The following is a 24,387-nucleotide window of genomic DNA, read 5'->3' as shown; positions in this document are numbered from 1 at the left end:
TGAGAAAACCCACTTTCACTTGATCTTTATTGTTCTGCTTGATTTCACCTTTCAGTGCTCGTGTTCAGCAAGTTTCTGTAGTCATCCATGACTCCTGAAAATGCATTTGAGCAAAACCAGAATCACACTTGTATGCAGTCTGAAATTAATTCATGAACTCATCATAAAGCTCATATTTTCCATTATCTGCTAACGAAAAGAGACAAAAACCCACACCATTTTACAATATGCTCTAAAGGGGGGGGATGTTGTAGTTCTGTTTTGCACTGTGAAATTAGAACTGTGTTTGGAAAAAGGAAGGCAAAAATATGATACAGAGAAAAGTGAAGAAGATACGTAGTGTGGCTTCACTGGGCACCAGGGATCCATTACAGCCTACAACACCCATAATTCTTAGGCAGCTAGTTAACACAAGCACATAACTTGCACAATCTCACTCTTCCAAAGTAATTTACCAGCCACACACTCCCACTTACACACTGGTCATTCTGCGTCAAATCACTTAAAGAAAGGTGGTTTTGATATCAACAATTACAGTAATTTTGTGTTACTAGGTATCTTTTAACTCTCAAAAAAATTACATTTGCACAAATTCCAAAATTTTTAAGAACATTTCTAAACAACTTTCTTCTGATATCCCAAAGTTTCAACATTAAACCAAGTATGTAACTGCCCTTACCCCAAATCTTGAACAGATTACTTACTTACACCCCCCCACCCACCCACCCCCCACACACACAAACAAACACCCACACCATATCGTTAATGGTTTTATCAGAGAATCTGAGATGGCTATTTTGTTTTAAACAGGTGAGGGCAACACTGTTTAATGACAACTGACAGACTTGGCAACCTAAAATCAAAAATATATATCTAGATGAGAACTTAACAATCTGCATATACAACATGAAAATCCAATATGTTTGCAGATGATTATATGAAATGAGGAGTCCTGAAACACTAAACCCCTGTTATAAAATTACTGAGAGTTAAAGGACACCAAAATATATAAAATATCTTATGTTTCTGCAGCATTTTAACATTAGAAACATGCTCAAATAATACTGACTCCGAGGATTTGGGGAGGAGTAATATTGAGCCTCACTGATTTGACACAGAACAACTCAAAGCATACGGACCCTTTTCACATCTATTGCTTCGCAGCCTGTAACCCATAAATGACACTATATTCAAGGAGGAAAAAAAATATATATATGAATTTATATATATATATATCTATATATATCTATATATTCTATATTCTCTGAAACAGCAGGATTAAAAGCTTATAACAACCAAATGAGTGATAAACTGCAGGATAAAGCAATATTGATGCAGTCTTTTCAAACGTCTATCAGAGCATATGGGGAGGTGGGGGTGGGGGGTGGGGCGCGCTAAAGGTGCAAAAAGCTGTCAAGCTCCAAACCTTTCCACAACACAGGTTATGTAATAAAGTAGCAATTCCTCCAAACGTGTTCCACATGCAAACGTCAGTCAAGGAAATCCTGATTAAAGCCAGTGATGGTCCATACCCCCAAAGTCCAGGGGTAGCAGTGGTCTCATGTGGGCCAGCCGCTGTCGCAATCTGGGCTGAGGGCAGGAGAACCCCCACAAGCCCAAGTCACCCATCTGTAGCCAAGTAGAAAAAGGCACCACAGTGCTTATGGCCGCGCATGTCGCCACAAACACCAGTCTGAACTAGAACATCAACAAACACAAGGTGGGGGAAAGAGCACAAAAAAAAAACCTCTCAGTCTTTATTGTTTGATGTGTACTTTGATTCATGATGGGTTGTCTACGGCTTAAGTTCTTCTCTTTCCCTCATGTTATATTCCCCCCCCCCCCCCCAAAGAAGTGTTTGCAATCCTTTTAAGGGGACTGCGATATCCATTGTACTTCAAATCATTACAGTATGGATTAATCTCTCGGTTTCATAGAAAAAAAATGAAAACAAAACTATGAAGGGTTTCTTCCAATCAAAGGGATCCTTTATCCTTTAAGGGGAGAGGCCCTGGGGTTGAGAAGCTACCAGGGATCCTCCAGGTCTGCACCATTCTACAAAGTGAGGAAACAGAGAGGTAGCACAGAAGAGAATGAAAGAAGATGAAAACAGAACACGAGATAATTAGCTTTACTAAAACCACTTTTAATCAATTTAAACTTTAAGCTCTCACAAGATATCCTTCATTCAAACAACTTCTCAAAAGAAGCATAGTTTTTGTACATGTGGTTTTTATACAGTGTTAAAGATGCATTTTGGGACCAAAAAAAATCACCACCCAACAAAGCACAAAACAGTGGAACATTTGTGAAGTGATTTAAACCGAGCTAGCCTGTGGGACAACTAGAAACTGAGAAAGTAAAGAGTTCAGCATAACTCACACACACCTCACAGCTGCTGTCTGAATTATACCATCAGCCTGCCACTCTCTGCTTTAATACAAACACACCACCTCCCCCTGATTCCATACCACTTCACGAACTGTCCGCTTTCCCTTTTTAGTCAGGAGACATCTGAAGAGTCTTTAAACTGTTTGGTAGACTGTTCAAGACACCTGAGGAGCGCACGCTGACCTTTACTGAGATCACGTAATGGCAACCATACAAATTTACAACAAATTGAAAACAAGCATCCTAAAGATGAAGGTCTAAATGGCCATTCCTTCTACAGCAAGCAGTGTTGGGTGTTAAAACTTACCAAATGAAACAGGAGGGCTGCATTAATCAAAAAGTGAACACAAAATTAGAAAATGACTAGTTTGGGTGTTCACCAACGTGGTCATGCCACTCTACAGCGAGCCCTAGTTATGCGTCTCTTATGCATGTCTACAAGAGTGCGTCTGTAAACATTCAATCGTGATGTGTACTGCATAATTGAACATGAAGCCCCACATTGCAGTAAAAGTTGAGTGAACCGAGTGCAAGTTCAGGCCAGAAACCAGCCATGCTTTTCTGGCTGGTGGAACAATGTGCTATATGAGAACACGTCACAGAGGCACAGCACAGCGTCGTTAAGGGGACTGTAGCTGGAATGAGCAGGTTGCCCCACAGAAGCTGCGACGAATGCACAGCATCCGCTGGCCAGTGAGTGACCAGAACTCCCTCCACCGCTCCTGATCAGAGAGCATATTACTCCAGCGCTTAAAGAGTTGCGCTGGCTACCTGTGTCACTCAGGATGGACCTGAAAAGAACCATTCTAAAGGGCATTCTGCTGCCATGGCCCCAAACCATTTCACTCAGTCAGGCTTGTAATGACTTTTTTATTGGCCGTGCTTCTCTCTCTCCCTGTGCTTGACTTTTAATTCTCTTTTATTTCCTTGGAGCAGGTCCCAATTTGAAAGTCTTTTACTTTTAATTATGCACTCTCTTTCATTTGCTATACCTTTATACTGTGTTTTTCATCTGTCAGTGGGGTTATACTTGATATTGGGAGTCAACTGTGGCATCGTCAAAGTTCAGTACACACTATAGGCTGCTTAAATGTTTGATAATGTTTGTTGTCCCAATGATTAAAATATTTTTCTCCACGAGTGCACACTGGATTATTATTGCCTTTTAATGACTGAGAGCCCATTTGTTCTTCTCACTTGCACCTTTATTTTATTTATATTTTGTTAATCTTTTATTTTCTGTAAACACTTTGTAAACTGTTTCTTAAAGTGCTATATAAATAGAGTTTTATTATTATTTATAAGTAGAAATAATGGATGCAGTAGGTAAACAAAAAATGTGTTACTGTGGGGGTCAAAACCGCATCCTTTCCTAAAATACTCCTATTTGTACAGACGTGTGATTGTTTACTAAGTGAATCAACTGAATATAGGCTCCCATTCCTTTGTTTTCATGGATGTAGCAATGACCACATACAGGGAGGGGAGGGGACAAGCGCATGGCACATCAAGTAGAAGCACGGTACACTCTGATCCACACTCAGAGACCTAAACTACCGTCCCATCACACAACCCAGAGCAAGGCGAGGAAAAACCATCAGACACACGGAGCTCCCAAGAGCCCAGACTACCAACACAGGCACATTCTCTCACACACACATACTAACAAACACTCATCCCATCTCTTGGATGTCCAAACCAAGTGTAGCGTTATTCCAACACAAACACAGAAATCTATCAATCATTCTAATTATGAGACATTTGGATCCACTACTCTGAGGGTAAAAATAATCCTGAGGTTTCCCAGCATGCAGCAAACAGGGCACCTGGTCGTAACCACAAACTCTAAGTGACCATCATCATGAGACATGGTTTTGGAGAAACGGCTTAAACCCACAGCTAGTGCGGACACACAGCCCTGCCATGTATTAGTGTGGATCACTACAGGAGTCACTGCATGGCAGGCCCAAGCGTTTCAGCGCAGTGATCTCAGCCTTTGTGCCCTGTTGCTGCGGCCCTGGTGCCATGACCTCAGTGCACCTGCAACGGGGCTTTTGGCCTTGTATGGGAGCAGGTGGTGTCCTGCTCCCAAGGTCTCATGGTGAGATGTGAAGACGTGTGTGGGGGTGTAGGTGTGGAGAGACTCACCCCGTCATCATCTCTTTGAGGGTTGAGCCGGTTATACACGGCCTCGATTACACTGTGCCTGTGGCAAGAGAACACACATGCAAAAACACACACACACACACACACACACGTGAGACATGGAGTGGCCCAAACACATGACACTTCGAGGCTAACTATCTGGCCTCTTGTCAGACTCTCATCCTCGTCGTTGTATAAGTTGAACAGAACTTTTACTTTTTATGCCAACTTGGCAGAAGATAATGTATTCTCTCCTGTAGACAATTCCTTTTTTTTTTTTTTTTTAATACTCCCTGAGCAAAGTATCTTCCGGCCATTACAGTTTGAACAGTTGGAACACCAAGTCTTCATATATAATATGATCTAAACAGGCAACTAGGGCAGAACACCACAGCATAGGGGATGAACTCTCAGACATTCTCTTTTTGTATTTCCAGCGTTTGTTAGTGTATGCTGTTAGTGCACATGGGTGTGCGTGTCTCTCACTCACTTGCTGGCAAGGCCGCCCCCTGGTGGGAGGTTGGGGATATTCTCTGTGGCGAGGTTCCTCATGACATGTACCAGGTCAGGAATGCCCTCCTCCCCTGCTTTCTCTATGAGCTCTGAGGGAATGCATGGAAAGTTAAAGCTTTAAAATACAACCAGAGGCACTGCACTCATACTACCCTGAGACCACGTGACGGCTCTGGTCACTGGAACACTGAAAAGCAGAGCGCTTCAAAAGGAGAGTTAGCCAGTGAGAAAAAAGAGACACCGAGCACTTCGTATGTGACGTGATGCCGAATTAAAAACACTCCCTGTAGAAACTTTGTGAATGACACCAAATCCAGGGAAGAAGGGGGGTGGACAGAAAGAAATGGGGGGGGGGGGACAGAGAGAAAAAGAGAGAGAGAAAGAACGAGAGAAAGAGAGAGGCAGGGGGACTGGAAAGCCTGCAGCCCAGTTGGAGTACTCTGGGCCCAATTCCAGTTCGATGTTCAGCCAGCACATTCCTCGCCGGAGTAGCAGTGCTGATGACTCCCTAAGGCCCTCTCAGTGCCCAGCCAAACATCACCACAACGTTACGGCAACTGCGGCCCAACGCTCCGGGCCCCTGAGCTTACATAACTCGCAAAACTGCACAACTCGCAGCCTCTCGCCAAATTATGTACAGCATCCAAAAAAAAAGGGGGGGGGGGCAAGCCAGAGGATAAGAGGAAGAAATGAAAAACAGTGCAAGGAAAGGGAAAACAAGAGGGGGAGGGGGAAAGGTGAGACAGGTTGAAGGAGAAGAAGAGGAGGAAAAGAAGAGAGAGAGCAAGAGACAAGTGAGAGGCACATTACAGATTAGCTTTAAGAGCCATTACAGACAACCTATAGTCACTGGAGTCAATTCTAAGCAGTCTTTCCCTAGATTCATTTCCTTTCTTAGTTCATGTCTAAATCCAAGATGAATCGGTAAGAAACACTTTTAATACAGTGTTCCTACTATTCAACTACTAAGACTAATCATCAAGAAAACCAATAAGACAATGTGAAGAATAACGGAAGCTAAAATGGCACAACCTACACATGATCTGGCCAAGAACCGCCTGGAAAGTATGTAGCATGTCAGAGTGCTCACAGTAACGACAGCACTGTTGTAGGCCAAGTGGCTGGCTGACCTCAGGACAGAGTGCGTGTCCAACCAAACAGCAGACAGCCTGGGCTGTTTGGGCTACTATGCCAGAAAGGCATCTTTCAGGAAACACAGTCCAGGCAACATTACAGTGGGGCGGCAAAAGTCTTCATTAGTGAGATTATGCAACAGGATCGCTTTCTAATGTAGATAATAATGAATGGAAGTTAGTCACCACAAATTAACCAGATTTGCATAAAGCATAAATCTTTACATAAACCTTCATTCATTCACTGTTAACAGCATTAGCATTTCTGACTCCACTGTTCCTTTAAGATCTGATGATATGTACTGGCAGTTTAAAGTCCTACATGATCTTTTGAAATATTTTTGCTTTTTGGTGTCTGAATTACAAAAGGAATATTCATACTTCTTATGGCAAGGATTACAAATATGTATTGCAAGCACTGTAAGAAGGGACCCCATCTTCTGTCCATTTGCACAAAACATTTTTAAAAGTGCCTATTATCATGCAGTTGATTTTCAGGGTGTGCGGGTTTGGCGCAAGGGCTTTTTTTTGTTACTGTTCGATTGGTTTCTGGAGTGTACAGGTAGACGGAAACTCTTTCACACCTTCCACACGTGACTCAAGGAATTTGTCCAGCTCTGCGTCTCTCTTCACCGCCTCCTCTGACACTTTGGGCGCATTTGGCAAACAGACTAACACAACACTCATGTTATCTCGACTTCCCTGCAGAGAGAGAGAGAGAAAGGGAAATTTCATTCTGAATCAGGAAAAAAGCCTGACCAAAACAACCCTACAGGACAGTTCACAGGACCGCACAACAAAAGACCCCCCCCCCCCCCCCCCCCAAGGTGTTGAATTAACTATGGTAACGCAGGAAGCAGGAAGAAAGGCCTCTTACCTTGTGTAGACATGTGTCCACCACCTCGTTGCACACCTTCTCCAAGTCATCCGACACCTCCAGCCTTGCGCGGACGAAGGCACACAGCTCTTCGTTGCTCATCACGTCCCAGATGCCATCGCACGCCAGCACCACAAACTCGTCTTCGGCCTCGGCGCGCATGATCTCAAACACCTCGGGCTCGGGAGACACCAGCTGCTCTGTGGGGCCCTTGCCCTCCACGCACTTGTAGTCGTAGTCACCGAGGGCACGCGAGACGGCCAACGAGCCGTTGACGCGCTGGATCATGACGGAGCCGCCGGCGTTCTGAATGCGCTCCTTCTCACGTGGGTTGCAGGGCTTGTGGTCGAGTGTGGAAAAGCGCACGTGGCCGTCGCGGCACAGCAGCGCGCGCGAATCGCCGCAGTTGATGAAGTAGGCGTGAGCAGGCGAGAGCAGCACGGCCACGGCCGTGGAGCCGCTGCGGTCCATGCCGTTGCGCAGGTCCGTGAAGCTGCGCATGTGCTCGTCGATGCGCAGGAATCCCGCGCGGATGCCACCTTTCACCGCCTCCACAGCAGGCGCATCGGGTGAGGGCGCGCCCGCCCTCCGCAGCTCTTCGGCCGACCCTGCCGCCACGATGTGCTCCAGAAGGTGTTTGGCGCAGTAATTGGCCACGCGCGAGCCGGCATGCCCATCGTAAACAGCGAAGAAGGACCAGTCATCCAGGCCGTGCGGCAGGCCGATGGCAGCCGTGTGGGCGTCCTCCATCTCCACCCTCCAGCCCTGCATGCTGCTCAGGCCGTAGCGCAGGCTGTTGCCCTCGCCGTGCGCGTTCTGCTTCTCCGTCTTGGGCTTATCCAGGAACGCCCCCATGGCTCAGGTCACCGTCTGGGGCACAGAAACGCGGAGCATTGGGTCAAGCGGCCATGTTGGCACAGGCGGGTACGAGGAGGAAAGAGGGTGCTATGCTGAACCAGTATCAAGGTGCCAGGCTTCTCTGGACCAAGTAACAAGGCTCTAAGCTTCACCCCACCCCAACCCAACCCCCCCCCCCCCCCCCCCCCCCCCCCCCCACCCCCCCATTTTCACCTAGTTAGTCACAGCCAGTTCTCAGCATAAGAGGTGAGTCATCGCATCATGGCACCACCAGTCTAAGAGGGCAAAGGTTCACACAAGATTTCCTATAAGAGGCCAGTACACTTTCTCTAATGCCAAAGTAGCATCATACAGCTTTGTATTCTAATTAGAGATGAGTGACCAGACAGTTTACCTCATAATTTGATCAACCTGATAAACACAGTTAACTTCATCTATTCCCTAGTTTTTTCAATTAACTATTTTAAGGAATGGTTTTGTTTGATTAATAAATAAATCAGGCATAATCAAAGCTCTCTTAGGAAAAATATGAATATTTATGCAATAAATTATATGTACAAAAATACAAGCTCGTATTTTCTACAGTCACCCTTGTTAACAAGTACTAGTGGATTAGGGAAATAACACTGTAGATTACTGTAGATTACTATAGCGTTCATTCTACAAATTTCGTCCTTTTTAGGATAATGCACTACTTGTGTTCCTGTGCTCCTATATTTCAGAAGACACATGTAACGTGCAATATGTAATGTTTAATATGTTATCTTAACACCAACATGCCACTGCATGGCTACTTGTATAATGTTATTCATTTTACTATATCACTTGTGTAACCTCAGTTTTAGGAATCATACTGAGAGCCACAAAGTAAAATTGAGTTGTACATATGGCCCAGAAACTCCCACACCGGGACTGATATTGCAACGGACATGAATATAGAAAGGTTAGGCTTGCTTCCAACAGACGGTATTCCATTAACGCCAAACCAAAAAGCTCCAAGAGGAATAAACACGATGGGCTTCTTGGCGCTGAACCCAAGGAGTGGGTGTACCTTCTGAAAATCAACACGCTGTAATTCTGGTAATCCCACTGCCTCTGCAGAGCCACTTTAGCTATTAAAAAGGTGTCAAGAACTACAAGAACTGCACTGCTCAAGCAAAAAGCTAAACAGAACAAAAGATTCGCTTATGAGTAAAGACTAGCGTTGCACGAGGCATCGAAAGTTCAGTGCTTTTTAAATACTACAATGTAGCAAACAATTCAACTCTGTACCATTCGATGTTTTTAGTACTGAATATAGCATGAGGAACTGAATCAGTATCCTGGATATGCAAATCAAACTGCCAATGCTAATCTGACTCGGATGGGCGGACACACGCAATCCAGCTGGCTCGAGCAGTGAGAAGGCAGCGTAGCCTGTATGGAAGGCAGTTACCTAGTCAGCTGAGGTAGGTAGCACGGCTATGCTAAAAACTGAAATATTCTCCTGCGTCCACAACTTGTGGGGAAAACGAGCTCAAGGAGTCAAAAGTGTGGGCATACTTTGCCTATATTACTGAGGAAGACAGCCAATGGATACAACAAAACCAGTATGTAAAAGGTGTCAACCTTCTCCACTGCAAAACAGGCAACAGCAGCAACTTGGCAAAGCATTGGGCTAAGAAGTATCCTAACTATATACAGAGAGCTACAAATTGCTACAAATCTACAAATTGCTGAAAAGACGACAGGTTAGCAAAGATTAAGGCCATGCAGTAGTTTTAAGTGACTACTGAAATGTTCTGTTGAGAACTGAACAGGTTTTGAGGAGTTAATTAATTAGTCACCTTGCAATGTGAGCTCATGATGCTCATGCGGTCGTGTTTCCATCGCAAAGCCTACTTAACTGTTATATTTCATGTATGCTAATTTCAAACAGTAAAATATTGGTGTTTAAAATGGAGCACTGGGTGTACAGTTTAACCTCAAATAATAAATGTTGTTCTTACTCAATTTTTTAAAAACAGACTAAACAGAGCAGTCCAAGGAGAACGAGACTGATATGAGACCGCAGACACACTGGTTTTCCTAGCTAGGAACCTTAAACAGTCAAAGAAAATCCCTAAAGTAATTACAGAACGCTTGAAATATTTTGTTTATTATATAATAATTTTACTTGCTTTATTTAGAAAGATTTATTTTAAAAGTCAGACTTTGCAATTAGATTTTTCTGTGTTCAATCCAATAAACACAGACAATGGAAAGACTATATATTTTTGTGGGTTTTTTATGTCAAGGTATCATTTTGGTATCGAGAAGTGAGATACTACACATGGTTATCGGTATCGAAGTCACAATTCTGGTATCATGACAAGCCTAGAGCAGACAAAGGCCCTGCTACAACAGTTAATGCTCACAAGAAGGGAACGGATTTCTTTCAACAATTCACTACCTTATAGACTGAATTCCTTGCTGAGCCCTTTAACTTATGATCCTTCTCTTCTGGAGCTTCGTGGAAGGAAGCCCAGCGAGTCTGGCAGCAGACTAACTGCCAAGTCGAGGGAAGCTCTTGCTGCCTCAACCCATCAGTTCTGCAGGACTTGTAATAGGCCTGACGCTTGGCAACTGCCATTCTATGCAACATGTCTCCTGTCTATTCTGAACTGAGAGTGCAATTGGTAAGCCTACTGCAAACATAAAACTTCTCCCTTAGCAAGATGACACACTCTGCTATCTTTTAAAGCCCCATAGGAGACATCCTTCTGCTTCTGGCTGAAACGCATGTCAGAGGAATAAAGGCATGCATCAGAGCTGAGGGTGCTGTCCTGCTTTGCTGCCGGGTCACAGGAGGTAGGGTGTGGACACTGGTGTGTTTAAAAAAGCCAGGCATTCCATCACACATTCCCTGAGCAGAACCGAGCTGGAGTCACAAAGCATTTACAAGACCAGAGGAGGGTCTCTTAAACCCTCCAACTGACTGTAGAAAAAAGAAAAACAGAATTAGCCCAATTGTCTTTTGCCAACACTGGAAGTTGTAGATATTTGTTTGTTTGTGATCATATATTGTGGCTGAGTTCAGAATGAACTATTAAGTGCTTCTTGCTGCTCGTTCAAGTTTGATGTCCACAGAAAAGTACTGGGACCATCACACTGGTGATGTATAATTCTCTTTTCCAGTTGGATAGTGCATGGACTGCAGCAAATTACATGATCCTGAACAAGCTATTCATCAAAATTTTACCTCGAACTTATCTAGTGGTGTACAGTGGCTGACCACCATAAATGGCTCAATCCCTCTCACAGCCCAACACCAAAGGGCTTCACACCCAAGAAGGGTAGTAGGTTAGCCATGTTTTGGCCCCAGCACAGTGACCTCTACATCAACAGTTTCATTCCAGCAGCTCACTCACTCCACAGTCCTTATTGTTAACAGGCTCCAAGTGGTGAACAGAATGAGTGTGCAACTGCTTGATTGACAAGGACAAGCTCCCACTGGTGAATAGAACGAGTGTGGGGCTGCATGATTTGGGGGGGGGGGGGAACTGTAAAACTGTAAATGACATAAAATGCCAAAATGAGAAATGCGTAGGCTAGGTTTTCCTGTGCAATCCCAACCCTGTTGTAAATTTATATATTCCCTGCTAAATATACTGTGTGGACTTCCTACCACTGCAATGCATTTTCATTTTCTGCAATAGGAAATGTATTCTAACCTACAGTTAGGATCCATTTTCTTACTCCTCATAAATGTGTATTAATAAGCAAGCGTTAAACACCTGCAGATGAAATTACTTTGTACATGATAGAACATGATCATAGTACCTAATTATTGACAAAAATAACTGATTCCTTAAGATATTAAAACTCATGTCATTAAGATGTGGTACCATCACTCCTAATTATTATTTAGACCACTATGACAAGACACTTGTCTGAACTGAATTCAGTTTAAATTCAAGATTCAGAAAAGCAAAATGATGCTGCCTTCATGAAGATCAACGGCACCACAAACCCCACCAAGCACTAATGCAAAAGGCCTGGCTGCTGCCTGGAAGATGGAGCTTCTGGTATCAAAGTGACTCCAAACCCCACAGAAACCAAAAATCACTACTGACCAATCAGAAAAATAATACATTTCCCATGGCCATCTGTCTCTACTGAAAACCTACTCAAGACATGTGATCTGAAAATAGAAGCCTGTAAGCGCAAACCTAAGGGCGTCAGAGATATCAAGATTCTGGATGTATGAATGATCCAAGACTCCTGCTAAAACATTTTCCAGGATGAAGGAACATTAAAGGAAGAGGTTTACTGCGGTGATGTGTCCCCATGTTACACAAAGTACTACAACAAGACCATCAACTGGACAGGTATTGGGCCAAGTTGAAATGGCTTTACTTGAAGGTGCATTAGAAGACAAATATATATTTCTGATATGACTACGCATAATATGGTGCTAGTTGTGTGTTGTTAATTTGATACATTATATGTTCATCATTCTCAAAGCCAAGAATAACTAGAAACTGTATTTTCCTGTAAATCTGAAGCTATTCTGGTTAAATCCAGGTGCACAAACATCATACAGCCCCAGAGCGGTCTTCACCAACCTGTCTCAACAAGAACATTATACATTATACATATCTGAGATTAAAACATTGATGGCCATATGTAATAAATAATTCATATCTGACAAATAGTCAGTAAACATTCTCAACAGCTCACATGAGGTCATATACCATTCCAGTGTCCATTCACAATCTCAATCAGGTAGACAGCAGATCTGTAGTAAATTATTTAATGAGACAGGTTCAACGTTGTGCTTGCTACTGAAAGCAGCCAAAATTGAAAAGCTGAGATGAAGCAGAACGGGAAATCTGCATGGATGAATGGCTCAAGTAATAGTTTTCTGCTTTTGCATTACATTAAAAATTAGACATTGAAACATTATACACATTATGCACTCACAGTTAACATATCCCAATCCCAAAAAGCCCACAGAATGGTCTAGGGTACACCTACTGTGGTTGAGCAGAAAAGACCACATTGTGGCTCTTGAACTGTAATAGGACTGCCTGGTGTATACAATGTACCAAAAATAAAAAAAAACACAACACATTTTTTATATAGGTTATCTGGCAATAGAAAGTTCTTCAGTGACCCAACTTTGGATTCCATTAACAGAGTTAAAAAGGTTAAACTCCTGCCTATGACGGTTTCATGGTTTATGGGCACTTTCAGTTTTGATAGATATTAAGAGAGAAATTTTATTTTTTAGAAGGCTTCTTCTAATGTAGTACTCTATCAAAGTATCACCACCAACAGGTACATTTCTGGAGCATGATATCCTGCCACATTTGTAATACAGGAACAAATTAAAGTTGCTTCTCCCCATACCTTTATCAACAAAGTGAAGCTCAAGGGCCAGTTCAAGTAATGTAATTTAGATGCCAATGTGATTATGTGAATGTTTTCAGCCAATGAAATTGTGGTAAAACAATTTACCTGCAAATGCTCAGTCAAAACCCATTTCATCCCCAAGAAAGCTTTTTGAATGTCATCAAAAAAAAACTAATGTAGTTCACTAAATGCAACATGTAAATTAGCAAGGTGGCCTCTGTTCAAAACCGCTGCCTCAGCCTGTAGTAGTCTAAGGAAATAAACAATTTCTCAACATTAAGCACCAGCAGAGTGAATCTTTTTTTTTTTCTTTTTTTTTTTTTTAAGTAAGCTAGAGGTTAATCTTCAAAGAACAGAACAAGTCAAGCCTGATCATAAAGGCTACCAAACCCTTGGTGTCGCACACTGGACAAATCACAGCAGGGTTTTATCCCTTCTACAGCTCAGCAGACTGCAGGCCATCTATTTGGCATGTGATGATGTCACAAGGCAGCATGTCTGAGTTTCTGCGCCTCACGCCCCTTGAACTATAAATAACCCCAGCTAGGATTGCACACTACCCCCCATTCCACTCTGCGAGGCCTCCAGCCATATACTCGATTTTCAAACTCTCACCTTTCATGGAAGGGAAACAGCATTTCCTCCTAACTCAAACCTCTGGAGCTTTGCAACAGGCCTAGTTGAAACACCTTTATACCTCAAAGGCACAGAAGAAAAAGGGTACAGATTGTAGGCTTGGTTTTCAAAAAACCTTCCACACAAGGCAGACATCATTGGCTGAAATGCATTATAATGTCTGGCATTAAAACACGGGGTTGTGTACTGGACACCTGTAGCCTGACTCCAGATTCAGCACACTTTGATCATTCGCTGTGATTAGCATCACAGTACGCTAAAAAGACCAGACAATAATAACTGATTGGTTATGAATTTGGGTGGAGGCCTTTTTTTTATTAAAGCAAAAGACAAACAGAAATGAAATGTATATAGTCAGGACAGGAAGTGGAACAGACCTTTGAAAGCCATTTCAATAATGGCACCCATAAAGCAGGAAAAACACAAATTTATACACCACTTACCCCATTATCCCCATTTTCCAGACAACAGACTTTTAACCATTTTATACACACACACACACACACACACACACACACACACACACACACACACACACACACACACACACACACACACACACACACACACACACACACACAGTTCAGCAGTCAAGAAAATGGCATCACAGTAAAGACAGCGATCAAACCGAGATGATCAAGCATTGCGATCACGAGGGACAGAGTAGCACGGACAGCTCTAAGGTCAGTTGACATTACTACCAAGCAGTTTTCTCCATGTTTGCCTGCCAACATCCTGAACAGCTTCCAAAAGACTACCAGAATGCATCCACAAATCTGAGAACACTCCAGTCAACAAACCTACCCCAGAAATCCTATAAATAGCCTTATCATTACCAGCTTAGCTCTGGAACACTGTGAGTCATCTTCTAGCTTTCAGAATGTGCTTACCTGACCTTGCGCAGGCCAGCATTCAGCAGACACGTCCAGGTGATGAGCTGTTCTAACCAGATCGCTACATTTCACTGATGTGCACACGGAGCAGGCCTACACAGTCCCAAGATGTATGGCACTGCAATGATGTAACCACTGGTCCACTGTCATATGTTCCGTTTCCATGCCTACCATGCCTGGAGTGGCAGCTAAGAGTGGTTTCTATGGCAACAGAGAGCTTCAGCAGGGCACTTCAGTGCATCTTTGCTGCGACCAGTCCCTTCCTTCTCCGAAATGGAAAGAGCACTGAGAGAGGAGGTGAACCAAAATTCACCCACTTTAAAAAGCATTTCCCAGGCCTCTCCAGCCAAAGTCAGCAAAGCAAGGCAATTAAGATAATTAATTAACTAAACTCCACCCCACCCCCAAGAATGAAGCAAAGGATGAGAATGAAGCAACTGTCTGCACACACTTTGCACCTTTGGCAGGGTTAGCATAACTCGCTGTGTGACCAAAAACTGATCTGATCCTTTCTGACAATTTCCTTTCAGCGTGCACATTCGTAATGCTATCTGATCTGTTTAAGAATTGGCTCACTTGTTCCCAGATGTCATTAACTGACAGTGATGTGCTTTCGGTGCTTGACAGCCCAACAAGTTCGCCTCTGAACGCTCGCTGACATGTGCTTGCTTGCATTTGATTGTATGGTGGCTAAGAGTTGCAGAAGTTGCTCTGTGTAAATATGTCAAGCCTAAGTGTTTTCTGGCACTGCACAGTTACCAGAATTTTCTAGTCATCATCCACAAACTGACTGACAAAAAAAAAACCCAAAACACTCAGAAATAACTGCAGTTTATTAGAAATGTAATCTTTAAAAAAAAAGTTTTTTGAAAATTGTATTTTTAAAAAACTGCCATAACGTCTGATCTTAATATTCAGTTCTGGTTATGTATTCTGTACTGCCTGAAACATACTTTTACATGTTTAATTGTTTAAAAATATTATTAAATGTTTAATAACATTATATGCAGACAGTGTGCATGAGTGGCCTTTGTTAAAGTAATCTCCATCATGATTCAATCACTGCAACAAAAGTCTACTACACCAGATGTGCCAATATCCCCCACTTAACCAATCCATTAAAAAACAGAATCCTAGCTTAAGTACCATGGCTATGTACAAAATATGGATACAGCAATGGGCTGTATGAATACATGAATACACTCTTACGATACAGTAATCAATACTGTCACAACTGTATCAATATGTATAAATGTTTATATTCTTTAACCAGTGTGAAAAGGATGCATTCAAGCTTAAGTGCAGTACTTAAAATGTCCAGTAGGTGGTAACTCAAAAAAAAGAAAGAAGGTAGCTTTAGGATAAATCAACCCATTTGTCTAGGAAAAACCAAGGAAAAGCAGGTGCAGTAAACCTCTTCAAAATTTAAAACTGACATTTTCAAGTTGTAATTTTAAGTGTTTAAATATTATTAGAGATCTCTAATTTTGAGAATTAAATCCTTTTAGTGCGAGGTTAGAAGCTATTGACTGTATACAGGAAAAAAAAATTTTTTAACTTTAATTTGTTTTCTCTATATTGTTAATTTATTCTCCCCATTTTGTTATTAGTCTTTTTATTCATTAATATATTATTGTGAACATGAAATAACAATAACAGTATTTCTGATCAAATTTATCTTAAAATTTGTTTGCAACACAGACTGTTATGCAAAATATTGTATCGTATCGCAATGTTCCTATCGCGATACATATTTTATCATTAAGTTACTGACAATGCCCAGCCATAACTGTGATCCTCCATCAGTCTGCACAGGTTAGAGCTTTGCTTTTTTTCCCCAATATTTTAGGCATTTCCAGATACTATTGCTGTGGCAGTGGCTTGTGACAAGTCACTTCCAGAAGAAACAGTCTAGGACAAAAATATTAGTGCTATGCTGCATGTAAAAGATAGAGAAGCCAAAAGATTCTTTGACAAATTAAATATCACAGTTCTCTTTTAAAACCTTTTTCTGTCAGGGAAAGATTTCACTCAGAGTTTGAAGACAGAAGGAAAAAAAGACACCAGGGGGTGACAAAAATTCCAACAGACAACAAATACAAGTGAAAGAAATTTTATAAACCTGATGTATATCATTCTCATGTGTTTGTTTTACCAAAAATAAGGCAAAAGTAAAATATCTAATATTTCTTGAGCATCCAATGGTAAACTAACTTCTCTTTTGGTTTCTAATTTTACATTGCTGTTTTTTTAAAATAATTTTGAAAAATTTGGCCTATATTTTTTACATTCAAATTGTATTCATAGTGGATGAGTAAAATTTGACTGCTTTGCTTCAAAACTGAGACCTCAAACTAGGCTTTTATTCATATCATCAGGCCTATTTGTAAAAGACTACAGATATTTAAGTTTTGGTTTTTTTTAATTGTCCGATCTCACTAAGCAACATCAAAAATAAACTTCCATAATAAATTCCGCTCGTCTGGCCATGCAAGCAACCCCTTAATGTTGAAGACTGTAATCTGACACGATCTCCCACTAAATATAAACAAACTAAACTAGTGTTGCCAGGTTACTAGTTTCTTTGCAGCGTTCAGCTGGCCAGTTGGAGCCAGTGAAACTGCAGTGGAACGAGACACTTTTCACCCATCCCATAGTTCAGGTCTGTTGAGAGATGAAGTTGTGGGACAGAGAGTCATACACCCACTTTTATTAGCTGCACAGGGTCAGACTTTGTCTATGGCACATACCTGAAACAGCTTTTCTTGTTTTGTTTTTGGTTTTTAAAAGGACCACCTTCAAAGTATGACTGGCCGTTAAAACTGGAGCTCAAAAAACAAAACGAAACTAAAGAAATTCGCTGCTGGGCACCCTTCTAATTTGAAGCTATTCCTAAACCAGCCAAAGTGACAGGAGGCTTTGATGTGACATACATCAAAAGCAGACACACAGTCTAGCCAGAGTGGGATGTTCCTAGAAATCCTTAGATAAGAAAATGGAAACGGTGAGAAATGCATCAGATGGTCAGTAGGCGGGCCTGCAGAGGAGAAGGCCAAGCCTCTGCAGACATTAGACCAAGAGGGTACACTCCGGGATGACAAGGGGCATGAGCTCTTACCCATTAATAATTCCTTGCAAAGGAATATGCAGAGGATACCCATTCTATTTGCGCTGGATCCAATTACTGCAAATGAGGCTGCTATGTCTTCCAGACAAACATCGACCATAAACCTGGGACTGTTTATTGTTGTTCTAAATGTGGGTCCAAGCTTAACCTAAGCGGTTTTCTGCTTAAGTCATGGAAACAGCGCTGATGAGTCAGCACAGCTCCGCAAAGTCGTCTATGCATCAGTCAACATCCTGATTACCAAGTGTCGAAAGTATCACAAAAGCTTCCCAGAATGCAGGGGTTCCACACCAGCTCTTCATTTGCATTACAAAGGGTAACATCTGGTACACAGCTCCAGGGCAGTGGTCATGAGATGCTTCAAATGCTCTCTGCCCTTCATTAATCAGAGAAAGATAGAGAATGCACAAGCATCACAAGGTTCAGAAGCTTTCCAGGTACTGTAGTTAACAAGCTAACTCAATTTTGTAATCCACTCAGTAGATCCATGCAGTGTTTGATTATCATCTGAGCGGAGGCTTTTTGCACATCGAGGCACCAGGAAACAATGCCATGACCTTTTCATCTTTAGGAAACTACAGTTCCATGTAAACCCACTAAGAAGCTATAAAGACAACTCCAAACCAAATCTTGATTTAATTACATGAACATTGACAGCCTACTGTGTCGTAAACAAAAACTGGCCTATAAGCTGCATAAACCAGTTTACCTGCTACTATGGAGATGCAAATCTCACTTCTATACCAAACGCACAGCTCAAATAATTACACCATTAGCAACTGTTTACTGTTTAAACACAGAAACTAAGTGAACAAGCATGACAAGAAATTATTACAATTGAATGAAATGATTAACTTTAGCAGCAAACAGTCTTCATTAATTTCAGCATTGAGAATAGGTTTAGTACGTCAAAGTGTTAGTGATATACAGCTTACATTTCAAACTTTCAAATATTTGGCATCCTTTACACATGAGCCATTTGAATTATGTATAATGGTCTAAAGCTTATATCATTATGTTCAACAGTTCTGATGACATCCAACAGACTTGAGCCTACACAGTGCTAAACAACGAATTTCACAGAGCATAACCTCTCTCAATCAGCAAACTCATGCCAGAACACTGACATGTACATGATGCAAAGTTATTGGTCATGGGTGTAAGCTTGAATTTTGACACAGTTCAGGTCACTATCATCTAACTGCCATGTCTACAACTATTTCCCCAAAATTCAAAACCCATTCAAATGCCAACAGTTTTTTTCAGTTGTTTTAAGTACATCCTATTTCAAAAGGACACCACCCACAGACAAACTGCAGTTCACTGCAACGAATACAACACTTCCAATGCATTTAAATCTTATACTACACTAATATTCCCAAACTGCACATTTCAAACAGTGCATTTGAAAACTGTTCTCTATAGAGCTCGCTGTCTGCATTCAATAATGCAAGCTTTTGCCCACGGCAATAACCCTGCAGTTTTCCTAAGAATAACTAAGTCCACTCTTTCTCCCATAGACAAATCTGGAACAACCTCAACTGGCAGCCATCACAGATGGAATGTATTTTGAGGGCAAAGAATAAAATCATCTGAATACTAACACCCAGGACTCTCGACTGTATATTTAGCTACACTCTGTGCCTATTCTGTTTTAACATCTGTAGTGGAGTTGTACTCAATGTTATCATTATACGAACAACTAATAAGTTTGGGCCAAAAGAACCATGCACAGAAAGTATTCATATCAGTGATCCAACACTCCTCAAACTTATCTTTGTTTATTCTGAGAGCTAACTTCAACTCTAACAGAGCAACTGTGCCAGTTGGGAGCAAGATAGTGAATGAGGCCAAGACCAAAGAAGAGGTTAAGCAAAATCATCATGCTGTGATGGGTGCATGTTAAAGAAAGGCATGAGTATATCAGAGTCCAAGCCAAGCCAAGCCAGATCATGCTACACTGTAATAGCAAGCCTAAATTAAAACATGTTGATTGCTTTTTTTTTTTTTGACACATCAGACTAGAAGGCCATTATCCACAAATGCCAGGTAACAATGTGTGCTAGATTGAGGTTGTGGGTCACCTATACAGATTATGCTGTAAAATGATTTGCTCACCTTCACTGTCTTACGAGTGCTTGTATCAGAGGGATATTAATGGTAAGGGAGCTGTCTGCAAAGACTCTCTTACATTAATCAGTGTCTAGTACATTTAATGAGACATTACTTTTTCAGAACCTTAAAAGACCTTGAGCAAGACCCAAAGGTACATCACTAAATAGTGTTTATAGGCAGAACATCATGAAGAAACTGAAAAACCTTGAAAATACCAGAAAGAAATCTGAAACTGCCAGGTTTACTTTTCAGAGGATGCTCATATTAAAGTGTCCACCTCATGCACCCTACCCCCAGCTACCTCAGAAGCTGCCTGTCTTTTTTGTATTAGACAAAGCCTTTTACTTTGAGTTTTACATTTTCACATTAATTATATAATGAATGGACATGTCACTCATTCATTAAAAATACCTGCTAGTTAGCATACAATTTCTAATATAAGGTTTCATTAAACTTGGTATATACTGAGATTAACGACATACCGTGCTATTCACATTCATGGTAACGAAACACATGCAACAATTTCTAGCCAATTTTGACAGCTAAGGTAACAAAATGGTCATTACTGTAAAATGGTAGCCTAGCTAGCTAGCTATCTTAACTTGTACTGGACATGAACTGCAATGCAATGATTTTTAACTTATACACCGTGACCCTTGAACCATATATCTTATAAGATTTAGGTTTAGCCAAGTTCACCCACAATTTATATAGGCTTTTACACCGCTGATTAGTAGTGCAGCGCTTAAATATCCAGCCATCACTTGCTGGCTTCATCACGACTGTCGTTTGCGAGTGTTATCTCTATGATAAACAAGCTGGTAAGCCCAGTTTTAAAAGGCATAAAACGAACTGACATGTAGCTAACGTTAAGAACTTGGCGTTTTCTAGCTATTACTATTTGGATTTGATTTCATTATATATACAGCTAGCTACCTAGCCAACGTTAGAGCATGTAGCGAATTTCTATGCATTAGGTAACAGACAGCTAGCTAGCTAATCTAGGACGCTAGCTAGCTAGTTAGTCTCAGATAGCTAGTGTCAGGTGTTACAAAACACAGCTAACTCAGTAGCTAGCTAGCTAATGCTAGCTGTTTTTTGCTGGAACACTGCAAATTGACTTACATTTCTCAGGGTGCAATTATCCCTCCACAAGACGCCACGTACCAGGCAGATGACGACTTGATTTTCTTACCGCAAACCCACTCGCTAACCATCTAATTATTCGGCTGTTTATGGTGGACACAGTCGGCTATGCTAGCGCAGCAGTGCTAGCTCTTAGTTAGCTAGCTGGTTAGCTAGCTAGCTACCAGGCTGGCTAATGCGGCTGATTTCACACGGTAAATTCTAACTGCACCTTAAACAGATTACGGCTTTGATTGTGAGGTTTTTCATACATATTTGACCACCCCCTACCACCTCTGTGGAGTGTCGGTCATAAAGGCCAAATCTAACGAAATCTGGAAGCTAAAGTGACGTTTTAGCTAGCTGCATGTTACAGACAGATGACGTCCTATCCATCGTTGCTGGCCAACGGTTCGCACTAACTACGTGTGGGGCGGGGCTTGTCCTTTTACTTTTATTTCATTGGTCAAGAACGACATACGTTAACAATGGTTTAAACAGCGGTCGGTCAATTTAAAAGGCACGCAAAAGGCAATAAGGGTGTGAAGGGTGTGAAGATCTTAGGCCCGATATAGTTGTGAAATTTCGAAGATGAAAAAGCTAATCTACATTTTTCATAATTAATGCATTAACCCAGTGTTCTTCTCCGTTACTATATATTTTGTAACGTCCAGAAATACGACACTGATTAAATATACACCGTTGCCTACTTATAGATACTAGGCGGTACAAACTTTTTGAATGTTAATACTGATCATTTTAAAGATTATCATTTATATATTATAATGAAGTTATATAAACAGAAAGGACTTTAACTGGACATAATGGGACATAAAAATGTAATCAAAAATTTTTAAAAATGAAAAAATGAATCCCTCCCACCACACACGCACACACACACACACACACACACACACACACACACACACACACACACAAACACACACACACACACACACACACACACACACACACACACACACTGTCTCTCTCAGGCTGTTCTCAAGGGCTTATGACATAGCCTGTGTCATGTACTGATTGTAAACCCCTTTCTGAAGCACTAGCCATGGCATAACCCATCACTAGAGCTAAAAAGCCTAGCCTGTGCTTAATGAGTACTGCTGAAGCATTGCTATGGAGACTGCAGAGTGCCTTTCATCACCATGGAGACTATGGAGGATTGTCTGAACAACAGGATCTTATTCAGAAATGAAATGGGGAAACTAAACTTGTATAATAACTGCACCCCTATTCTAGAGACCCCCATAAGTCTGCAATTATTTTATAATCAACTTTGGTTACAAAAGTCTCAGTCTTACTAAAACAATGTATAGAAGATTTGAGAGCCAACTGATAACTTTAAAACTATAAAAGACCCTATGTCCTGGAATTAATACATTTATTAAAATATTTTATTTATATGTTTTATACATCCTCAAACACAAACAAAAAAAATGTGGTAGTAAAATTTTTAGCAATGTTTTTTTATTACATCCTGTGCAATACTGTCTTCAGTGGTGGGTGATTATTAATCTGGTGGAGTGGTATCAATGGTTTGAGAGTTTCTTGTGGATCAATAGAAATCTGTAACACATACTGAATACAAGAGAAATATTCAACATCATAAAATATGTTTGGGATGGCACTTTAATACTTTAGATGGATATCCCTGATAGCTGTGAAGATATGTGCCAAGATCAGTGTTCACTGCTGCTTCATCAACTCATAGTCCCAAGTCGAGTTAAATTTCAAACTTAGAAAAAAAAAAGCCCCAAGGCTTCCAAAAAGTATTTAAATCTGAAACTAATACTTTGGTAAGGGGAGGACATACTGCAATTTATTGCATGCTTTCAATGTTACATTAGGAAATATGAGTAAATATGTAACCGATGAGCCACTTCCTTGGTGTTTTTAATAAAGTGTGTGGTGAGTGTATACTATATACTATTGTGTATAGAGGGCAGCCTATTCCCTTCTGTAATGGGATTACCTCCCACTGGATAGCCATGCCTCCATTGTCCTTACTCCTCTCTCTCTCTCTCTCTCTCTCTCTCTCTCTCTCTCTCTCTGCCTATATATATATATATATATATATATATATATATATATATATATATATATATATATATATATATATATACTTTTTTTGTTATTATTATTATTATTATTAATAATGTTTTTATTATTTATTGTTATTATTAATGTTTTTATTATTATTAATTTTATTTACTTTTTTTATCCATCTCTAGCATGTCTGCATAGTCTAAGTGCTATGCTTACTAAATGGAAACAATTACATTCTCTTTAATCAGACATTCTCTGTAATCAGATACACATTGGATTTGCTAGCATGTAGTGTTACAGTAGTGTATCAAAAGTGGTTAAAATATTTAATGGGTATGAGAAATGTACAAAAAACTAATCACCAAAAAAAATCTAATTTTCAATGTTTTTAAATGAAATATTGAAGTGCTGATTTTGAAACATGTTTGCACTCATTATCTGATTGCACTGATGTTCTTTTGTTGACAGAGGCAGCCAGATTTTGGGCTAAAGCAAAGGTACATTGAGGAACTTATGCAGTTGATTTAAGAGGCTCTGGCCCTCATGGACCAGAAGAGCTGGGAAGAAAGAGTAATGGTATTTAAGCTACTTGTTCCCTGTACAGTATGTCCCCCTTTATTAACACCAAACGTGAAGATTGATATGAATAAAATGGCCCAATTTTGGTCTGATCTGACTGTCTACGTCTAGTCAAATGTTTCCAAAATCATTGGGTAAGTGGCATATTCTTCATTTGGTGGACTACTGCTGTGATTTTCCTATGTAGGCCTGTGTTCTCTTTCTCTCAAGTGCAAAAATACATTTTTTATCAACTTTATTGCAAATAAATAACAATTAAATAAATTATATATAAATCTTTACAAATAGCTTATAATTTGTGATGTTTATTTTATATTTCATAATTTGCTTATTTTCAATAACCAGCCATGTATCTATAGTTGTTAGAAAATATATTAGATAAATATAATGCATATTAAAAGGATTACTACTACTATATTTCACATTAGCTAAATTCAGATTAAATGTATTATTATATTTATGTGCAGATGTGGATTATGCTAAAAAGCTTGCTGGTCACATATCATGACATGTAGAGTACCTTGTCAGACACAAAACCCCCCCAAAAAGAATCAA

General features: G+C 40.7%; 1 protein-coding gene across 2 annotated transcripts; it reads right to left on the bottom strand.

Annotated features, from left to right (window-relative positions):
* Window positions 1–8: 8 nt before the first annotated feature.
* Window positions 9–21,606, bottom strand: ppm1ba (protein phosphatase, Mg2+/Mn2+ dependent, 1Ba). 2 transcript variants are annotated; one of them, XM_027011569.2, is made up of 7 exons: window positions 21,190–21,606; window positions 8,131–8,192; window positions 7,060–7,929; window positions 6,767–6,884; window positions 5,027–5,138; window positions 4,540–4,597; window positions 9–2,055 (listed from the first exon to the last, which is right to left on the bottom strand). In XM_027011569.2, the coding sequence occupies exons 3-7, from the start codon at window positions 7,912–7,914 to the stop codon at window positions 2,026–2,028; spliced, it is 1,173 nt and encodes a 390-aa protein (XP_026867370.2). In that variant the 5' UTR covers window positions 7,915–7,929; window positions 8,131–8,192; window positions 21,190–21,606; the 3' UTR covers window positions 9–2,025. The 2 variants fall into 2 exon arrangements, with proteins under 2 accessions (XP_026867370.2, XP_026867369.2); XM_027011568.2 differs by lacking the exon at window positions 8,131–8,192.
* Window positions 21,607–24,387: the final 2,781 nt, after the last annotated feature.

This window comes from Electrophorus electricus, chromosome 11, assembly GCF_013358815.1.
Source record: "Electrophorus electricus isolate fEleEle1 chromosome 11, fEleEle1.pri, whole genome shotgun sequence".
Classification (NCBI taxonomy): Eukaryota; Metazoa; Chordata; class Actinopteri; order Gymnotiformes; family Gymnotidae; genus Electrophorus; species Electrophorus electricus.
This window is presented reverse-complemented; position numbering and strand designations above follow the sequence as displayed.